Source organism: Diadema setosum, chromosome 11, assembly GCF_964275005.1.
Source record: "Diadema setosum chromosome 11, eeDiaSeto1, whole genome shotgun sequence".
In the NCBI taxonomy this organism is placed as follows: domain Eukaryota; kingdom Metazoa; phylum Echinodermata; class Echinoidea; order Diadematoida; family Diadematidae; genus Diadema; species Diadema setosum.
In genome coordinates, this window is record NC_092695.1 from 11,412,972 (window position 1) to 11,433,062 (window position 20,091).

The following is a 20,091-nucleotide window of genomic DNA, read 5'->3' on the forward strand; positions in this document are numbered from 1 at the left end:
AAGTTCATTGTGTCAGCTGTAGAACAATAAAAAGAAATGTACAGAGAATTGCACATACAGTGCACTCCTGTTATAATGAACAGGGTTGTGATGAAATTCTCATTATAGTACAGCAAAGTAAAAATTCAGGTCCCCCAATTACCATTCCCTTCATATACAGTACTTGACCATTCAGATTCGATGAAATTCTGATATAATGAAAGAAACCGCCAGTCCCCAGGACTTTGTTTCAATGAGAATGCACTATATATCAATATTAATTTTTCTAGCATGATGAAAGAGCACTTCACTTACTTCCATCAGAAGGCAGGGGGTGTGATACATGATAATGTATTACCCCTAGACACAAGCTACTAACAAGCTGAAGGAATGTGAACTTTTCATACAAAAATAAAATCTTGTGAAAGTATCTCGTTACTTTTTCTATAGCATTCCACTACAATAAAATTAATCGCTGTAGTGTTCTTATAGAGTGATGATAACGTATAACCAACATGAAAAAAGTTCCCAACTCTTTAAATAAACTGCCCAATTTTGCTCAAAGATAACTGACGTGCTCTATTACAAATACTTCTGGATACACTGAATTCACATATATACACGTTTGGGATAAATTCCCCTGTAAGTTGCAATGCAGGAAAATTAATGATGAAACTTGCTGATGAAGTACTGATGACAAGCCCTAAAAGAGCCTTTCTAGTATGTAGTGGTGCTCAAGGCATTCTAGAACATATCATTATCCTGGTCAATGGAATCAAAGCCTCGGCCACAGTGCACCAAATCCACATCCTGTGGAGCATTCCTGCCCAGCCAACACTGTCTGGCACACACACATGTTAAAGCTATAACATCAATTGCCTGCACCATCCATTAGCCAGTCTCCACACAGGGAGTTTGCAGATAAGAAATAAATTTATTTATTATTTGCAGCAGCAAATTTCAGGAAATGAAACTATGTGTAGTCTCTCCTACTCTCTGTACTGGAAGGTTTGTGAATGAGAAGTTTGTTGCTCTCCTGGTGGCTGCAAATCTCGGGAAATGCAACAATGTGTGGTGTGCAGTAATGATGATTCTTTGCTCCACCTGTGTGGGAGAACTTGAGCTGTTAGCTTCTGTGGTCAGCCAACTTGCAAGCCATTTCCTTGGTGCAGACCATGTCCAGTTCAGGTGGCAAGCACGAGGTTTATTCATTGCACAGTTAGGAAGAGAATGGCTCAGCAGGAAAACATGATGTACATCGAGGGTCTTCTTCAGAATGCATGTGCTATGGCAGGGAGCAAACCCTGGACCTTCTCACTGATAGCGCAGCATGTAAACCACTAGACCCCGACATATCCACATGTCACGACACTCTTGACCTCCTGCACTGAGATGGCAACACTACTGGGCACATCTTCAAACTTCTACATTCTTTTCAGAGGTTGTATTCCAAGTAGTCGCATTCCATGGCCTAGGGTGGATCTTGCAGTGTGGAAAAGGGCTAGCCTTGCCTACATGTCCATGCAGAGAAAGCAAGAGCAAGGAGGAATGCAATGTAATTAGTGTGAGATAAAACAAAATTACAGACAGACATTAAAATGTAAAAACTAAAATCACAATTTCTCTGTGTTTTTCTTTTTTTTTGGGGGGGGGACTTATTGCATTGCTCAGACATTCCTTTCTCTCATACCTTGACATTTTGGTATTTTGTCATTGAAATCACACAATACATATCTTAAGACAATATTATGCAGTACAACATACTGCACGTACATGTCAAAGTGGCCTGAGATAGGGCAAAACTTAGACTGCAAAAAACATGGCAAGGCTCACGTCTGAGCTAACATGACAAGGCAACAACATCGGAAGATCTACTTCAACAAATATGTGCATTCAAATGACACTGAAATCCATACTTCTGATGATTTACTTCAAATCCTCATTTTCTTACTATGATTATGAATTAATTGTCAGGTGTTTGTGCCACCAAGAATAATTTTTGTGATTTTAGTATGATTGTGCATTTTTTGACCACACTAAGCAGTTTAGAGAAGGATTTACAAGTCCATTATTCTTTCTAAGTTAGATTGTGAATGTCAATAATGTTATAGTTACAGGTACTCACTTTTTGAAGGTCCATGGGGCTCCCCTTCACTCTAAGCTTGTTGCTAGCCCTGGAGACAAGATGTCTGATACAAAGAATGCACAATACTAATAATTTTACTACCACTTTGATGCTGCTGATATCATATCACTAATGCTAAAATAGATACAGCAAATGATTCACTCCCAATACCACCGAGTCATCCTCAAAGCATATTGTCAAATATTGTACATTTCTCTTTACAATGACGAAAATTATGATAATCCAGACAGCTTTTAAATTTTGCTGCAAATTCCATGCATATCATCATCACTTCCTATTTGAGTCAAATCCAACCGAGGATTCATTAACATGAAATGCTTTCATATGTGGAAAAAATCTTTTCAAAAGCCAACTTCAGAAGGAGATTATTAATGGCAGAACACCATCAACTTTTAAGATATTAAAATGGAATGAAAATCAAACAAATAGACGAGTAGAAATTGGAAATCAGTCATGAAAGAGAAAATAGAGGTATTTTAAAGTTATGTTGTTTTTTTCATGAAATGATATGCATTGTAAATCACATATGCAAATATAAAAGATATAGCGATGATGTGACTGCCTTACTAATCTGTGGGTGCGTTCGAGCCCTCAAAAGCGAACCAAAGCGAACTGAACCAAAGCGTACCGTACCGAACTGTGCCAGATTTGAAGCGTTCAAGCGCTCTGTCGAGAAAGCGTACCACACGAGTTATTTTTAGAAAAGGTCACACATTTTTTAGGAAGAATGTCGTCCACCTGGCGCTTGAACTACTTACAGCTGTCCCTAACAAAGAGAATGATGTTTTTTCATTGTGACGTATGCACATGATACGCCCATGCTTTACAGCGAACTTTCGGTACGCTTTTGGTACGCTTTTGGTACGCTTTTGGAGCACATCGGGAAGTGGTCTACTTTTGGCTCGGTACAGTACAGTACGCTACACTTTAGGAGCGTTCGAGCGCTCCTCTGGTGCGGGTACGGTACGGTACAGTTCGCTTTAGGAGAGCACTCGAACGCACCCTGTAACTGATATGTACACAAAAATGATAGTACAGAAAAACAAAATTATATTAGTCTGTAATTTGACGGCCATAAACCCCTTCCGTATGAAAGTCATTACAGCTATGTCATAACAACCTTAGAATCATAATGCACTGGATGTCAATTAGTCTTTATATTATTTTTTATGATTTGTTTGAAGATCAATGTAAGACTTGTGAGGTAATGGCATTATCTCATCCAGTTTGCATTTGGGATTGTAATCAAAATCAGTGTTTTGTGAAAGTATGAAACTTTAAACTTCCATAACACTTATCTTATGTGCAATTCTAATGAAACATTTACCAAGTTTTACGCTATATCTCAAAGTCAACTTGGACAAAGATGGATATTGCAGTTTTTAAAAAAAAAAGGGAATTCTACAGTAACTGAACTCATTACCTGTTTTATACCTTCATCTACCACATTTGCCTCATTGTAGAAAATTCTTTACAAATACTATAGCAGCTCCTGACAGCTAATGACATGGTATGAAACCCTTTATGAACTTTGAGTGCCGAGTGGCACAGAAACCCCATAGCACCGTCCACACTGCCCAAAGTCCCTGGCACAGAAAGTGTTCAGAGAGGGGCACAGACTCACCCCAACTGGAGGAGGTACTGGGCTACTGCCTTGGGTTCCATCTCTTCCGCTGCCCTCTTGACCGCCACATCATAGTGACCAACATGCCAGGCCAGCTGGACAGCCTCTGGCTCAGACAGGAGACTGACATTGAGCTCAGGCAAGCAAGATGGCGGTTGCTGCCAGCCATTTGTCTCTTCAATACTGCACAAAACAAGTGTCAGACAAAATTCTAATCCAGCACAGAATGTTTGCATCCGGGCAGACGCGTACAATATACAATTTAGATATGTACACAGCTATGAGAGAGAGGGTCTATTGTACAGTGGCAGTACCAGGTACCAAGGTATTCTCAATGATATGGTCCAATTGGTGTTCAACAAAAGCAAAAACAAAAACAAAACAAACAAATGCAAGCAGACACTACATGTTGCAGATGAGCCTTTTATGCACCAATAGAGATTACCTAAGCTTGTTACACTATTTGATTGGCAACCACTAGAGTTTATGCGAAGCATGGCTACGATGCATTACACTCAAATGTAACAACAAAGCAACACGCAGAAATGCAACAATAATACATACAACAGGATTATATAGGATGATGTAGGACATAAAGCATGGCGAAGACCAAGTCACGATGGGCAGATTACATAATAATAATAATAATAATAATTGTTTTGGATATAAACTCCAAATTTTATTGTCCAAGAATGGAAATTCATTTTGCCCAATTGATCGTGGGCCCGGCAGCCACTGAGCAGCGCCAGATCGACGTTGCTCTAACCTTGCTCTAACATATCAAAATAAGATATAAAATTTGAGCTGATATACGTATGTAGATGACTGACAGAATCAGAGCTGACTCATCAAAATGATCAAGGAAATGACAGCACAACACACAATACCTGTAAAGTCTTGCATGCGCATACTGGAGGAAGACACCAGTATCTCCTTTACTGGCAAGCATCTTGTCCCAGTCAAAGCTGTAATCGGTCAACAGCGCCCCCTTTAGGTCTTGGAGGATGATTGCAGACAACCCCAGGGCCTCCGCCACTTGCTCAGTGTCTCCTGAAGCTTTGGTTGCTAGGGGAGATGATAAAGGATAATAGGAGACAGCCTTCAAACACCATACTCAAAATGCCCATTATCTCATAGTCATGATTCTGAAAATTCAAAACAGACGGCTTTGAGGGAAATCCTGACAGCAACAGTAAAGGTTCCTAGGCTTAAGTTCTTATACAGAAACATAGCAAAGATTGGGATTTTGACAATATCACAATCACAAACAATCTTTTGTAATATAAAGTGTAATATAAGTGTGCGAACTGGTTGATAGTCATACCCATGTTTGTGCTAGAGTGGACTCCTGTTATAAAAAAGTCCACGGGACTGGCAGATTTCTTTTGTTATATCGAAATTTCGTTAACCGAACAATAAACAATACAAAAACATAGAGCCGATAAGTTTGCGACCTGGATTTTTATTTCGTTGTAACCGGAATTTTGTTATTACCATGTTTGTTATAATGGGAGTGCACTGTAGTAGTTTTCAGCTTATCTGAAAGCTTGGAGCAATTTTCTGCAATACTGCATCACTTCCACATGTCCACTACAATGAGATTACAATGGAATCTGCAAAATCGCCTACCTAACAAAAAGTGAGGTTACAAGAAGCATAGCTAACAGACTCAAGAGAAAGGATTGCAATGTCCCTTTGGAAAATCTGTTTCTTCCTGCATATGTGACAAACAGTTCTGCATTCCACAGCACACATTTGTGATGTTTTCCTCAGTAAAACGAGTGCCATGTGGAGCACAGAGCAATTGGTACACTCGACACTGGCTCTACAGCATTCTTACTTGAAGTGTTCTCCATGTTGTGCAGCATGCGAGCCTTAGCCTCGTTCAAGATGTTCGTGAGGAAGACAGCAGTGCCCTTCCTGGTCTGCATACCTAGAACCTTTCCAAACTTGATGTGATGAATTCTGTTTCATCATAGGGGGAAAATAAACAAAATGACAATAAATTTCGATGACTTCTTAATCCTGACGACATCTAAAATTTACGCACAAGTTCATATCATGGTGATTTGATGACCTAGAGATCCCCCCCCAAAAAAAAAAGACAAAGACAAACAAAAAAATCTTCTCATAACTAATGTTTTTTTATTCATTATTTTGTTGTAGCACTGTTATTCTCTTGTTTTCTCTCTCAGTTTTTGTTTGTTTGTGTTTGTTTGTTATCTTTTTCTTGCTGAATTTACTGTAAAAGTGGAAATTTCAAAGTGATTTCTTTTTTTAGCTCAGCTCGATAAGACAAATTTTGCATGCTTTTAATTCTGCATAATCAAAATATGAACTATTACATACAGCACGCAAAAACATCTGCATGCTTTTATCTTTGAGCATGTTGCAGGTCCCACGCAATGCATTTTCACACCAGGAAAATTTCTACTCTTACAGCAATTGATGTGCATGAGAATGAACTAGTATCTAGCTTGGTAGCAGCAACCCCCTTACAGGAAATATGTCATTTATATACATCCTATTAAGGTGGATTATCCCACTGGCCATCACTACCTTAGGCACTGGTCTCTCTCACTCTCCCTCTCTGCCTGTATAAGCTTACCCTTGTTGGCCCCATGGCTCCCCCAGTGCTGCCAGCACACCTTTCAGCTGCTCAAAGTGACCCTCTTGGCCCTTGTCCACCACGTAGTACATGCGGTCAAACTGGTACCGTCTTCGCCTCTCGAGGGCGGCAACCACATCCCGTGTCAGGTAGAGTGAGGATCCATCGCTTCTGGCCAGAGTTGCTAGGGGAAACCTGGGACATGCTTCTGAGACGTCAATTTCTTCAGTTCCTCTTCTGGAAATTAAAAAAAGAATAGATAAAAATTACGTGTATGATGGCCTGGTGTTAACAAAGCAAGACAAAAATGATGGTAATCATTCATTTATCTCTTACAACATGTAAACATCAACAAAGCAGGAATTAGCATTTTTAGATGGTCTCCAGCAGCTGCAAAACTTATCATAATAGTTGTAAGTTTCTTTACGGATGAAACAGGTCACAGTAGCTGTTAGTTTTTCTTTTCCCAAGCACCTGCATTCCCGAGTTTGAATTCAGCATTTCTATCACATTCAGCATTTCCATCCTTTTCAGTGTTTCCATGTCTACACAGAGGACTCCAATAGAGATAATCATTTGTGACCGGCGACAACGGTTTCAGGCAAAAGTCGGGAATTTTGAAAATTCATTTTTTTCACTGAATTACATTGCCCATTTCCTAAGCTTTGCATTGATATAAAACACTTGTATTCTTCGGCACCATAAGTGGGCATAGAAAGAGAAATAAAATGCACTTTTTAAGTTGTTAGCCTGACAAAATTGCGAGAAAACAGGCTTTGAAGATTCACCTCTTTCTCAAAGACAATGTCCGAGCGGCGATGCGAGGGGAGAATCACCCATCCGTACGATGGTGCCAATCAATGTTAAGCTCCGCCTCTAGCAACCACATCGCCTTCTGATTGGCTCACTGAGAGAGTCAAATTTCCCGGGCACCTTCCTCGGAGCTCAGCGTATGGAGCCGAAAAACAATGCGTTTCGCTCGGGTTTGTTTACCAGTACGTCTTTCAAGATGGCGAATACGATAATTGCACGTACGCTGTATAGTGCACATGTACATGTGTATTTGGTGTACGCATTACGCAATGGCATTCACACGCCATGACCGTGTGCATGTAACAGGAGCGGTGGCAAATCCACACATTTACAAATCGCGTTTTCATTGTGGTTGATTTGTCTTTATCATTGGCGACCCTTTTGAAGGGACAAGATTGCTAGTGCTGGCAAGGGACACGCTTCCTGTTTGTTTTGCTTTTACAAGACATGCATATGTTGCTTTGTTCGGTGGTGCTAATCAAATAAAAACAAACACGACTTGTTAGTTTGGTGCGACCTTGACGTGTAGTATTTGAATATAATTAGTCACATGTGACCGCTCCTTTCCTCTTATCTACCTTCCATTGAGTCAGTCTGCTGTCATAATTTTTACTACATGTACAAGTAGACAAATTTGAGAATATCTAGTTTTCTTTTCACACGGTTATGTAATGCTACATGATTTTTGCTTCACTTCCGTTATCGAATATTGCGGTAGAATAGTTTGGATAGAAAGCCAAACGAAGAGCACGAACTATGTAAGAGCGAGCATATAAACCACTATAGCAAGAACAATGGAGCATGTAATCGTGCACGCGTGGACAAAGCATTCCCCAAACGCTGCAACTGGTGTCTCCGAAAGCCGAATTATGTAAATGCATGCGACGCACCAGCCAATCGCATGCGAGACCCTGCTCCGTAGCAACGCTGGGGATATTGGCGCGGCGTTCGAAAGAAGCTCGAAACTGACAAGTGCGATCCAACATAGGGTGCTTAAAATTCCATTTTCGATAGGAAAAACTTTGTCTTATGCTATGAAATTTAGTGCAGATGTAGAAACCATATCAAAGATTCAATTTCTGCAAAAAACCTAAATCGACAAAAATAATGGTCAAAATCTTTGTACCCCGCCTAGGAGGGAATTTGCTCTTGCGACTTTTGCCTGAAACCGTTGTCGCGGGTCACATTTTATGATATCTCTGTACGCTATCACACATATCGTCGCTGGGGCAACAAGACCTCGAATCTACAAGATGTTACATAAATATTCAGGAGAGCCAAAAAACATGGCGGCCAAAGCACTATAGCAAATGGGATAGCCTTTCCTTTGACATGCCGTGGTGGCTTCATTTTTGGAGTAAGACTTTGGGGATTTGGACAGGACATCACTTAACCCATTATTTGACTATTAATCAAAAAAGTCATTTTCACCAAAATTGCAGATACAGGGTCTTGTTACCCTAGCGACGATATGTGATACTGTGTCTGTCTCCATTCTCCTATTAAATACCTAAAGGATTTGACTCTTGCTTAGGTGAAAGCGAAAGAAACATTGCCTTGTTATGAATTCAGCATCTGATCAAAGCACCTTCGACCTGCCTTTTATTCCTGACATCAACATAAAGTTCTCTTTCAAGTTGTTTGTTTATTTGTTTGTTTTCAAAGGAAATATTCAGAACAGACATGGCTTTTGTAAAGTGACCACACAATCATTCTAAGGAAGACATAATATGGATGCAATTAAGACTAGACATGCCTGAAGATTTTACCCATCACTCAACAAAAGAAAGTTTTCATAAATCATCACCTCGTACACCTACTTATATCATTCTCAACAACAAAAATCAAGTCAGTGTTAGTTGCAGTCAAAGTCAGTTGCTGTAGCTTTCCTATCTTACACTGAGTGAAAACAATCTTGCCTCACAGAGGGCTCTGTACTCGTTGCATACTAATCAGTTTGTTTTGAAATTATTTACTCCTTTAAAAGTTGTTTCATTAATAGCCAGTTATATCACGAACTCACTCTGATGTGTGGAGAAGTCTCCTCTGCCTGAGCTCATCCAGTAAAGTCTGGGCATCGTAGCCGTACTCTGACTCGCTACGGTACTCGTCAAATCGAATGCCGAGTCTCTGCAAGACAAACACCATGATAATAACATTGCAAGTATCCTCTGGTACTCACTGGCATTCAACAATTTACTTTGCAACAAAGCAACCATGTGATTATGAGGAGAATCACATATAATGGCCAGTACTGTGTACAGAAAATGTGATGAAGTCATTGCCATTAACCTATCACAAAGTCCAAATTTTCTACTTTAAAAAAAAGTTTTCTACTTTAAGAAAAGTGAAAAAAGTCAGGCTAAATGTTATGCAGTCCAGTGGGTGTGATTTGAACTCAAGATCTTACACTGTACTTCCAATATATTGAGCCCTACGATGCTTCCTCTTCATGCAGCAAAAGCACAGATAAATAACTTTAACACACAAGACCAAACAATTAAAGCAAATCTACTTTTTCAGGGTTGATCATCATAGTTAAAATTGTTACTAAGTATATTGAAAGCTACATTTGCACGCAAGATCTGTACTAAGTATAATGAAGGACTGTTGTGTGATAAATGACATTGGCAAAATTTGTATCAGACACTGGAAAATGGTATGTAAGGAAAGAATATGATGATGACTTACCTCATAAGTCCTTGTGAATTCAGAGATGCTCAGATCAATGAACCTCTGCCTTAACGCTAATGCATCAGAATTTCCTATGGAGGAAGACACACAAGGTTTAAATTGTAAGAAATTCACAAAGTGATATCTCTCAGTATACCCTGCTAATTGCAATAAAAAAGTCTACCTTCAATCAATCATATTTGCTTGAACTTATTTTAACCCTAATCAGGCTGGGGGGGGGGGGGGGGCGGAATCCGCCCCCCCCCCCTTGACGTTTCGCGCAATATCTTTGCAACGCGATAAGCTCCCGCCGCGATGTTTCATGACTTTTTTCTTTCAAGTATCGCGCAACTTTTGAGACCCAAATTGTTGTGCCCGCGCGTACCGTTTTGACGCGACGCCTGTTTGAAAAAAATTTGTCAACCCCAAAATTGCTCCAAAACGTGATTTTGTGTACAAATCCAATGCAAATTGTGTTTTTTCAATTAAGTCACATAAAAATTCATATCTTCACTTAGAATGGCCGAAATTAATTTATTTTAGCATAATAATGCTTCGAAAAATGTCTGTTACAAATTTTGGCCAAAAAACAAACAAAAACAAAAGGTCAAAAAACAAAGAAATACATAAGAAATTCAAAAAACAATAAAATACATAAGAAATTAATTTCGATACAGATTTTTTTTTATCCTATGTCTCAGAAGAATGATACCAGAAACATTTTAAAAAAGAAATTAGCTTAATTGGAGCATTAATAAGTGATTTACAGCCCAAAACTGATTTTATGCATAAATTACAATAATTAATTAATATAAACTATAAGAAAAATTTTTCGGAGAAAGCAACCATACATTTTGATAGAATACGTCGCGGGCGTCGCGTGTGCCGATTTTCGGCGCAATCGCGCGTTCCATAGGCGAGATCTGAAGGGGGGGGCGGAATCCGCCCCCCCCCCCCCCGATATAGCATAGCCAAAAAAGCCCAGCCTGATTAGGGTTAAAGAATATCATTTTGTATGTGAGCACTTCATCTCATACATAAAGAAACAAGAATATGTGAGCCTGTATTCTTCCATGGGACATTGCTTGGGTGTCACACAAATATCAAGACCCTATAACTTAATCCCGTTATTCACTCATCTGTAAGTCTGCAATTGCTACATAATATGTAGACCTCTACTGTAGCTCTGGGTCTAAAACCTGATAACTTCTTGGTAATCTTCAAATAAGAGCACTAGGAAGACTCAGAGGAATTTACATCAAGTCAGTACACAGAGTGATTCAAGACGTCAAGACTGAGTAGCAATTTTAGTCATTAGGACTTATGTAAGAATTATAGAATACAGATTCAAAGTATTACCATGAAACTTGCAAATTTATAGTTCAATTGAAAAAAAAAAAATGCTAATCACTGCACAACAGAAAACACAGTCCCTGGATGAAATCACAGCATCATATGACAGCAGAACTCAATTCAATTGACCTCAAATCCACACAGTTCACTTTATGTACAAACAGGGCTGACCTCGTGCTGTTTCCTAACCTTGTTCCATCTTTCTGAACAGCTCCTTGGCTCTCTCCCGTATTTGTGGGTCTTCCTCAGCCGCCCTGTTTGCTGTCACATAAACTTTATACAGATGTCCTATAGGGTCATGGTTCAACTCCTCTTCATTGCCAAATTCCTGGAAGCCAACCCCAAGAATACCTATGAAAAACAAAAACATGGATAAATAATGGAACAAAAGCGGTATCAGATACAATATTGATTGCTATATGCTTTTAGGTTGCAGTATTAATTTAATACTCATGTTGCATTAATCAACTCAAAAATGGACTTAGAATAATGGTGACATTTGCTTCATCATGGAAAAGACATGTCCATAAAAGACACATAATTTTCAATAAATGCACTCAGAGAGAAACATAATCTACTGAAAGTGAAAGCCATAAGGTTGACAAACAACAACATAATTTATATAAATGTCATTCACAAGCCACAGATGCAAACACATCATCCAACTGGAAGTCATGACCAGAGTCTTGGTCACAAGTTTCTAGGGTCAAAGTATCTGTATGACACAAAATACCATTACCTTCAAATTCTGATCACAAGCTATTGTGTCATACAACTGTACAATCATTTAACACATGACATAACTTTTGGTTTATTGCCACTTGGTCTAATATCATATGGTCTACTTCCCAGTATGTCTAACACCACTACACCTAAACTCATTTGGTCTACTATCAATTTCGTCTAATGCCCATTTGGTCTAATCCTCACTTGGTCTAATGTTCAGTTTGTCCAGCTAATTATCATTTCGTCTAATGATCAGATGGGCTGATTGCAATTTTGACTCCTTGGACTTTTTTTCTCCTTTTGTCTGATAAACTGTGGGCATTAGACGAAATGGGCATTGCCCATCTGAAAGTACACCAACTGACAATGAGGCTAGGTGGCAACTGTACTAAATGGTCATTAGATGAACTGGTTGTAGACAAAACGAGATTAGACCATGTGGGAGTAGACCAAGTGATAGATCACTTAACTTTTCAGCCTTGAATTGAGTAATGATCTATGACAGTAATCCTCCATTTCAACTGTATCAGAGCCCCCCCCCCCCCCCCCCCCGCATGAATGTATTCCCAAATAAGAGGCTCTATGATTTAATCTAACAACTAGAAACACAGAAGGGTGATGAAATTTGCATTGCTCAGGACATGAGAGTGCTCAGGACATGAGAGTGTCAAATAAATGGTAGATCATACATACACAGTGCAGCAACCTAAACAGGGGGGACAAAAACACACCCTTGGGTCCAACTTACCAAACTGTGTACCCCAATCCCCAAGGTAGTTGATCCTGGTGACATTGTGGCCAAGGAGTTCTTGGAGGTTGGCCAGGAAGTTTCCAATCAGTGTTGACCGCAGATGACCCACGTGGAAGGGCTTGGCAACATTTGGAGAACTGGTGGGTGGCCAAAAACAGTGGAGAGGATGCACAGTGAAGAAAAATCGAGAAGATTACATTGGTGATTTTTCATGACAAAGATATCGAGGAAGACAAGGAGAATAATTTATGTCACTATGAAAGAATCATAGACAGCGGGCATGAATACCAAAATGAGGGGGGGGGGGGGAAGGGATGCTAGTATTGGCAGAACAGTAATGAGAGATGAGAAAAATTAGGAGACAGAGAAATGTACAAACGCAGAGGTTGATACCATTTCATCACTAATACTAATAGCAAGATATTCCATAACAGGAAAACAGGAAACCAGAAAGATTGAAAAGATAAGCACCATATATACCATGGGAGAAAATGCACAAGTTTGCATACCGGTAATTACATCTAGTAATGGAAGCACTAATGCATGCACACCATGCAGGCAATGAATCAAGGAAGGAGAAGTCAGAATGGTCATCTCTGAGCACATATCAATTGGACAAATACAAGTTATGATGTACAATGTATAGAGTAATCCAGTTCACTTTCATACTCTTCTCCTTTTCCATCGATATATTTTGCTGTGGCATCTCTCTGATCAAATCTGTGGAGAATTATCACATGTCAGAGGTACAGAAAAGACAGCGCAATTTCCGAGCTGGGGAAAAAAAGAAAAAGTTTGTTTTTTCCAGAATATTGTACCCAAGCAAAACATTGTTGACTATTATCTGAGCAACTTTGAAAAAAAGAAAAAGAAAAAGAGAAGAAGAAATCAAACACAACTCAGCACTTAATTAAGTTACCAAACAACATCGATCACCTATGTCAGTGGATAGATAACAAATCTGAAAGTGAAGAATGTGATGACTGAAGCAAAGGTTTGAATCAATCAATTCCTTTCCTGGTATAACTGTCTGCACTTGTAGATCAGTGCATTACACACACACATAAACACACACACACACACACACACACACACACACACACACAAAATGAGGTGTACTAACCTGAACTCAACAATCACATTCAAGGGGGATTCTTCCAGCGGGTAGCATGGGTGGGCATGTCCCAGGTTTCCACGAAATGCATCTTTCAGAACTTGCTACATAAACAAGAAAATAAAACCACACAGGCAAGCCTAAAATCCTCAAGCATTTGCAAGACAGCTTCACCTTCCATAATATACATACTTATGCAAATATTCATTTTATTTTTAGTTCATATCATATGCTTTATAATATAGATCTGTAATATTAACATGATAAAGTGTATACCATAGTCATGTTCAATTTTACATAATCATGCTCTTAATATCAAGACATCATCATTTAAGTGCAACTTATGCACATGATTAATATGAAGGTATGTTCATCACAAATATTCAAACAACTTGTTAATGAGTTGTATGCAAATTATTTTATGTTCATTAGTTGGCTATTTTAATTTTTTTTTCCTTTTGACAGCTCTGTATTAAAGGTTACAGTTTACTGCTGTGGAATTGTGGACAAAATCTCTGCCAGGAGTTTGTCATTGTCATACTACTGGCTAATCCAATTTGGCATGAGAAGCCCCTTCTAAACCATTGCCACACTCTCCATGACTGGAATGACTATTACATTATCTTCAACAGCAGATCTAAAATCTATGATGTGCAGTGGTACTGCATGCAATCATATTCATACCTCCATGAAGTGTTTAGAATCCAGGGTGAACTGCATCACACCACTCTCAATTTTGATGTTGTGCACATGTTCTGGACAAGCTACCTGTCAAATGGAGGAAGAGTTATGAGGACAATTCACAATACTAAAAAGGCAAACTTGAAGGGATACGAACCATTGCAAATTAGTACAATGACAATGAGGTAATATTGACACATAACAGTTGGCTAAATCACTCCAAACTATTTAGAGTCCTAGATACATGTAAGACATTATCTGTGTGAAACCCACAAACACACTATGCAATAAACAGCAGGGGTTTGAACTTGGCTGTGATGCTGAACAGTGGCCTGTTTCAAACAAGGTTTCGTAAAGCATTTGCTGTGGGACTTTCACAATCAAATCTACACAATTCTGTGAAAAGACAATTAAATAAAAATAAAATAAAATAAAAATCCGTAAGTTATGTACTGGGTACAATCCAACCTACACATCATTGCTATTTTCAACATGTGTGCTGGAACACAGCTTCTACTTGTACAAAATGCATTTGCATTGAAGTGTGGAGCAGTTTGAGTCTAAAATGGCAATTTGTAAGGATTTCAGTTCATTTCTGCTGATGGTACTTGCTTTTCACATATCAAATTTTGTACATAATAATCCAACAATTTCAAGTTATTGTTGAATAACATAAATTAAAAAAAAAAAAGTTATTGCTGAATGATAAAAACACTTAAAGGGAACGTAAACCCAAAGAGCACTGTGGATGGAGTGAAAGCAGCAACATTAGTATAACACATAAGTGAAAGTTTGAGGAAAGTCGGACAATCGATGCAACACTTATGCATTTTTTAAACTTTGGTGTTGGAACCGCTGGATGAGGAGACTACGAGAGGTTATGAAGTATGAGTGGACAACAATACAAAGAAAATATAAAGAAAATTCAACAAAAATTCACTTTTCTAGCATTATGAAAGAGCGCTTGACTAACCGCTTTCAGAAAGCAGGGGGAATAATTGCTACCCTTAACACATGTCAGTATCAAGTTGATGGAAGTTGTAACTTTCATGAAAAATGAATTTTTGAGGAATTTTCTTTACATTTTCTTTATATTGTTGTCTACTCATACCTCATAACCTTTAGTAGTCTCCTCATCCAAAACATCAGAGTGCAGGTATTTGGGGAACTGATGATTTTTACTTGACTTTTGACCCTTTTATAAGTTTATGCATTGAGTACTTTTCAAGGTATTGAGAAAAAGTATAATTTCAGTATCAAATGGTAAAATAGTATTATCTAAACCTGGCCTTTGACCTTTGACCTAACAGTTCCAAAGAGAATCACTGTTAGGCAGAACATGCATAAATATGTAAGTTTCATGATGATACCTTGAGTTACTTTCAAGATATGGAGGAAAAAGTGCAATTTAGCACTTTCACTTGACCTTTGACCTTTTGACCTTTGACCTTTTGGCAAGAAACTTCCCACAGAATAATACATGCATACATCCACTGTTATCCCACTCGCCAGAGTGACGCCTATCACCTTCCCCGTACTCGCACTATTTTTGCAAAGAAAACAATTATATTTACTGGACCCAGATATTGGAATGATCTCCCTCCAGATATCACTTCTTCCTTATCTTTATTCACCTTCAAATGCAAATTAAAACAGTTATTACTTAGTGGATACACACTACCAAGCTTTTAGCAACCTTTTTATGCTCCCAGTCTTTTGTCCTTGCCGCAGCACCAAGTTATTCAAGTTATTTCATGGTACTGATACATCTTTTAATAATATAGCATTTTTGTTTTTCAAACACTGCGAGATTTGTATGCAGTCTGGTTTGTGCGATATCTATGTGGTTCGTTAGTTTATTACTCATCAATTTTTTTGTACTGGTGTAATTTTAGTTGGTCAAGACAAACATATCTGTTCTCCGTGTAAAATTATACGCCTATGAACCCGGGAACCTACAGTTTTACAAGCTTTAAAGCTTTTATGTAGGCCCCATCATATTTCTTATACTTACTAGTGACATTTTCACACGATATGACCATGTACATTTGTGTCAAGTATATTTTCTTTTCTTTTTCTTCTACAATCAAAAGACATGATTGTATATTTGTATTCTTGTTTTGTTGTCAATAATTTTGTAATCTCATCATTGAGAAATGGAAATATGAAATAAATTTGAACTTTGAACTCTGAACTTTGAACATCAAGTTAAAAAAAAAAATCCTTCAGGCATTGCATAAATATAAGTAGTGATATTTTGAGGAGTTGACCTTGACCTTTGACCCTCTGACCTTTGACCCCCTGACCCCCAACTTCCCTTGATAATCACTGCCCATCGGTACATGCATATATACTAAGTTCCATGAAGATACCTTGAACCATTTGCGAGATATGGAGAAAAACATGAAATTTCAACCTTTTTTTTCACAAAATAACCTGACCTTTGACCTTTGACCCCGTGACCCTAAAATCCAAACAAAGTATTATCCCCCCAGGATATACCCTCATACCAAATTTGATGTAAAACCACCGCATGGTTCTTGAGATATCGACAAAAACAATACGGGACGGACGGACGGACGGACGGACGGACGGACGGACGACCCGAAAACATAATGCCTCCGGCCACTTCGTTGGCGGAGGCATAAAAATGAACACATATCAAGATTAAATGCTGTGAAAATAATGAACCCCAACCCACTGAGGTACATTGCATGCTGTGATGGAAGCAGAATGCTATTCCCCACACATACCTCCTTGGCAATCTTCCAAGCAACTTCATCCATGGCTTTGCCATTCCCTCTTTGTGTCTGGTTTGTGGCTGGTCCATTTTGCTGTGGTAATGACCCAACTCTAAGTCCTAGCTTGAGATCATAGCTGTTTTTTTTTTTTTTTTAATGGGTAAAAGACAAATGACATTTAGTTAAACACTAGGTATAAATTCTGAAGTTTGCAATAATAGTGGGAAAGATGTTATATACACAACACACACTGTGTGAAAGGATCAATGTAAAAACATCGTATCTAGGTGTGAAAAGAGTTTTCTGTGGTGTGTATTTATCAATCACTACAATGAATAAGTAGTACAATAGCAATAGTATGTCATGAATAATTCAACAAATAAACTGACTAAAACTGGATACATATTCACACATGTTTGTACACACACAATACATAAATGAATAAAAAAAAAAAAAAAAAAACATAAGCTAAAGTCATCCTCCATGGCCAAACATGAAAATTGCCTAAGCAAAAATCTCTAATACTTGTCCAAAAGCCCAATCAGGTAAATGGGGAACAAAAAAATATGTATATTAAAACAAAAAAAAAATATTTCAATATCCTGACAAAATTCTTCATCAATGCCATATATGTACAACTATTCAACAAAATTTGAGATACTGATACTCTACCTGTTTTTATTTCTCAAGGGTATCAGGAGTGGAAGAATCTGCTCTTCTTTACTTGAAGTAACTTTGGCCACCTGAGACAAAGATGAAGAAGATAACAATGAACTGACTTGACATATGTCACACTTCTTACGTTCAAGGGTTTAAAGGTGAGCTTATACACTTAAAGATAATAAAAAGTTTTGGTACCTCAAAAGTTTCCCTGAATTTCCGTGTTTCAGGTTAAAGTACCTTTCAAATAACTAACACTGTGAGACTTACTCGCCCCAAAGTGCTCTCATTTCTTAGTAATCATGCAATTAACTGCGACCAGCAGCCCCATACGCATCATAGCGTAATGGGGCTTCGCATTGTAGCATTCAGGATCATGACAGATTTAGTATCGCGGGTAAATATCAACTTAAAATCCAAAAAATTCTTCAATTTGAAGACTTACCAATTAAGTTGAAGTCTTGAAAACAGGCTTCGGGCAACGTTTGGTTCTGCCAATAGTCCCTTTCTGTTCGAATTGATGACTGAATGTGACTCTGTCGAGAGGACCTTGGGAGAGCTACATACACTGATTACTACGACCAGCGCATACGCACACATCACATGCGAACAAATTTCAAATCCACGAACGGATAAGATGTTTGAGTGCGCATGCGCTGGCCGTCAATTCAGTGCAGCTCTCCCAAGGTCCTCTCGACCGAGTCACATTCAGTCATCAATTCGAACAGAAAGGGACTATTAGCAGAACCAAACGTTGCTCGAAGCCTGTTTTCAAGACTTCGACTTAATTGGTAAGTCTTCAAATTGAAGAATTTTTTGGATTTTAAGTTGATATTTACCCGCGATACTAAATCTGTCATGATCCTGTAAGCTACAATGCGAAGCCCCATTTAGCTATGTGTATGGGGCTGCTGGTCGCAGTTAGCTACTCAGTATGCGTATGGGGCTGCACGCTGCTGGTCGCAGTTATAGTCATGCAATAATGGTTTCGTACAATACGTGTGCTACCTCGCCGACGTACGGCGGCGGCTCCGTACGGCGGCTCTGGTACCAAACCATTATTGCATGATTACTAAGACATGAGAGCACTTTGGGGCGAGTAAGTCTCACAGTGTTAGTTATATGAAAGGTACTTTAACCTGAAACACAAACTAAGACAAGGAAATTTAGGGAAACTTTTGAGGTAATACCAAAACTTTATATTATCTTTAATGTCAAAGTCACACATGACCAAACAACAACAACAAAAAAAAAGGTCTTTTCTAGGCAGACTCAAATGGTGACATGCATATACGGTACCATCTAATGCAGTTATCCATTCTATCATGCCACTGCCACAATCAACATGTTTCTAACAAAAAAATGTGAGGTGATAAGTGGTGATGAGGGTAACACCTCAAATTTTTCCTCAGTAGAAACACATTGAGATGCTGTGCTGTGCTGGTATGTTAGCCACATGAACACGCAATTGAATATACCATGACCCCCTCACTCACAAAATGCAATTATCAGTTAACCCCATTTATCATACCTTCTAGGCAATGTTATTTTCTTGTAAGTACAATGGTTATTTTTTTCACTCTATTCTCATTGTATTTGATACAATATATTTAAAATTGATAGTAAAGTTACGATTGATTGGGGGACTTCGAATTGACATTGCTATGGCAGATCGGAGTCCTAATGGTACATCGAGACTTCAGCTGCAAGCAGGCTAGGACAGCTGTGATAATAACCTATTTTTTCTTAAATTTTAGATGGCTTGATTTTTACAAAATGGTTTCCAATTCATTCTCTTCGTCTTTTCTCCCTTTTTTTTTTTTTTTTTGGTCTTGTCACAAATGTTCATCTATTTTGATTGTAAGTTTAAAAAAAAAAAAATTTCCTACTTTCATTCCTGATTACATATACACAATCGACTTCATGCGCCGGCTGCCTTGTGTATCCTATGCAGCGCTTTAATACTAAGTCAGAGAATATGCACATGTTGTGACACTGACAGTGTTGAAGACGTGCTAAGCATGGGGCTCACAGCGCTACATGCAGAGCCGAAGTCTCGCTACATCCCAAGACCCCATCATGGTCGGGTTGCAATGCATCCTATCATTATTCAATTGGAAGTCCCCCAATCAATAGACCTTATGCATATGACGTCACACGGTCTTACTAACTGAAGGGCGCCCTCCCTCAGAGGGCAAGCAATGCGTTGCTAGAGCGTGCTT

The 20,091-nt window shown here is 38.6% G+C and overlaps 1 protein-coding gene across 1 annotated transcript; it reads right to left on the reverse strand.

Moving 5' to 3' along the window:
* Positions 1-1,145: 1,145 nt before the first annotated feature.
* LOC140235068 (probable arginine--tRNA ligase, mitochondrial) lies at positions 1,146-17,350 on the reverse strand (the record flags this gene model as incomplete). The annotated part of the gene is made up of 13 exons (XM_072315105.1): positions 1,146-1,490; positions 2,105-2,168; positions 3,750-3,932; positions 4,637-4,814; positions 5,590-5,714; positions 6,358-6,594; positions 9,194-9,300; positions 9,862-9,935; positions 11,386-11,547; positions 12,671-12,810; positions 13,797-13,891; positions 14,472-14,555; positions 17,222-17,350. Coding segments are annotated over 13 exons (1,665 nt in total), but the record flags the coding sequence as incomplete, so codon positions are not given.
* Positions 17,351-20,091: the final 2,741 nt, after the last annotated feature.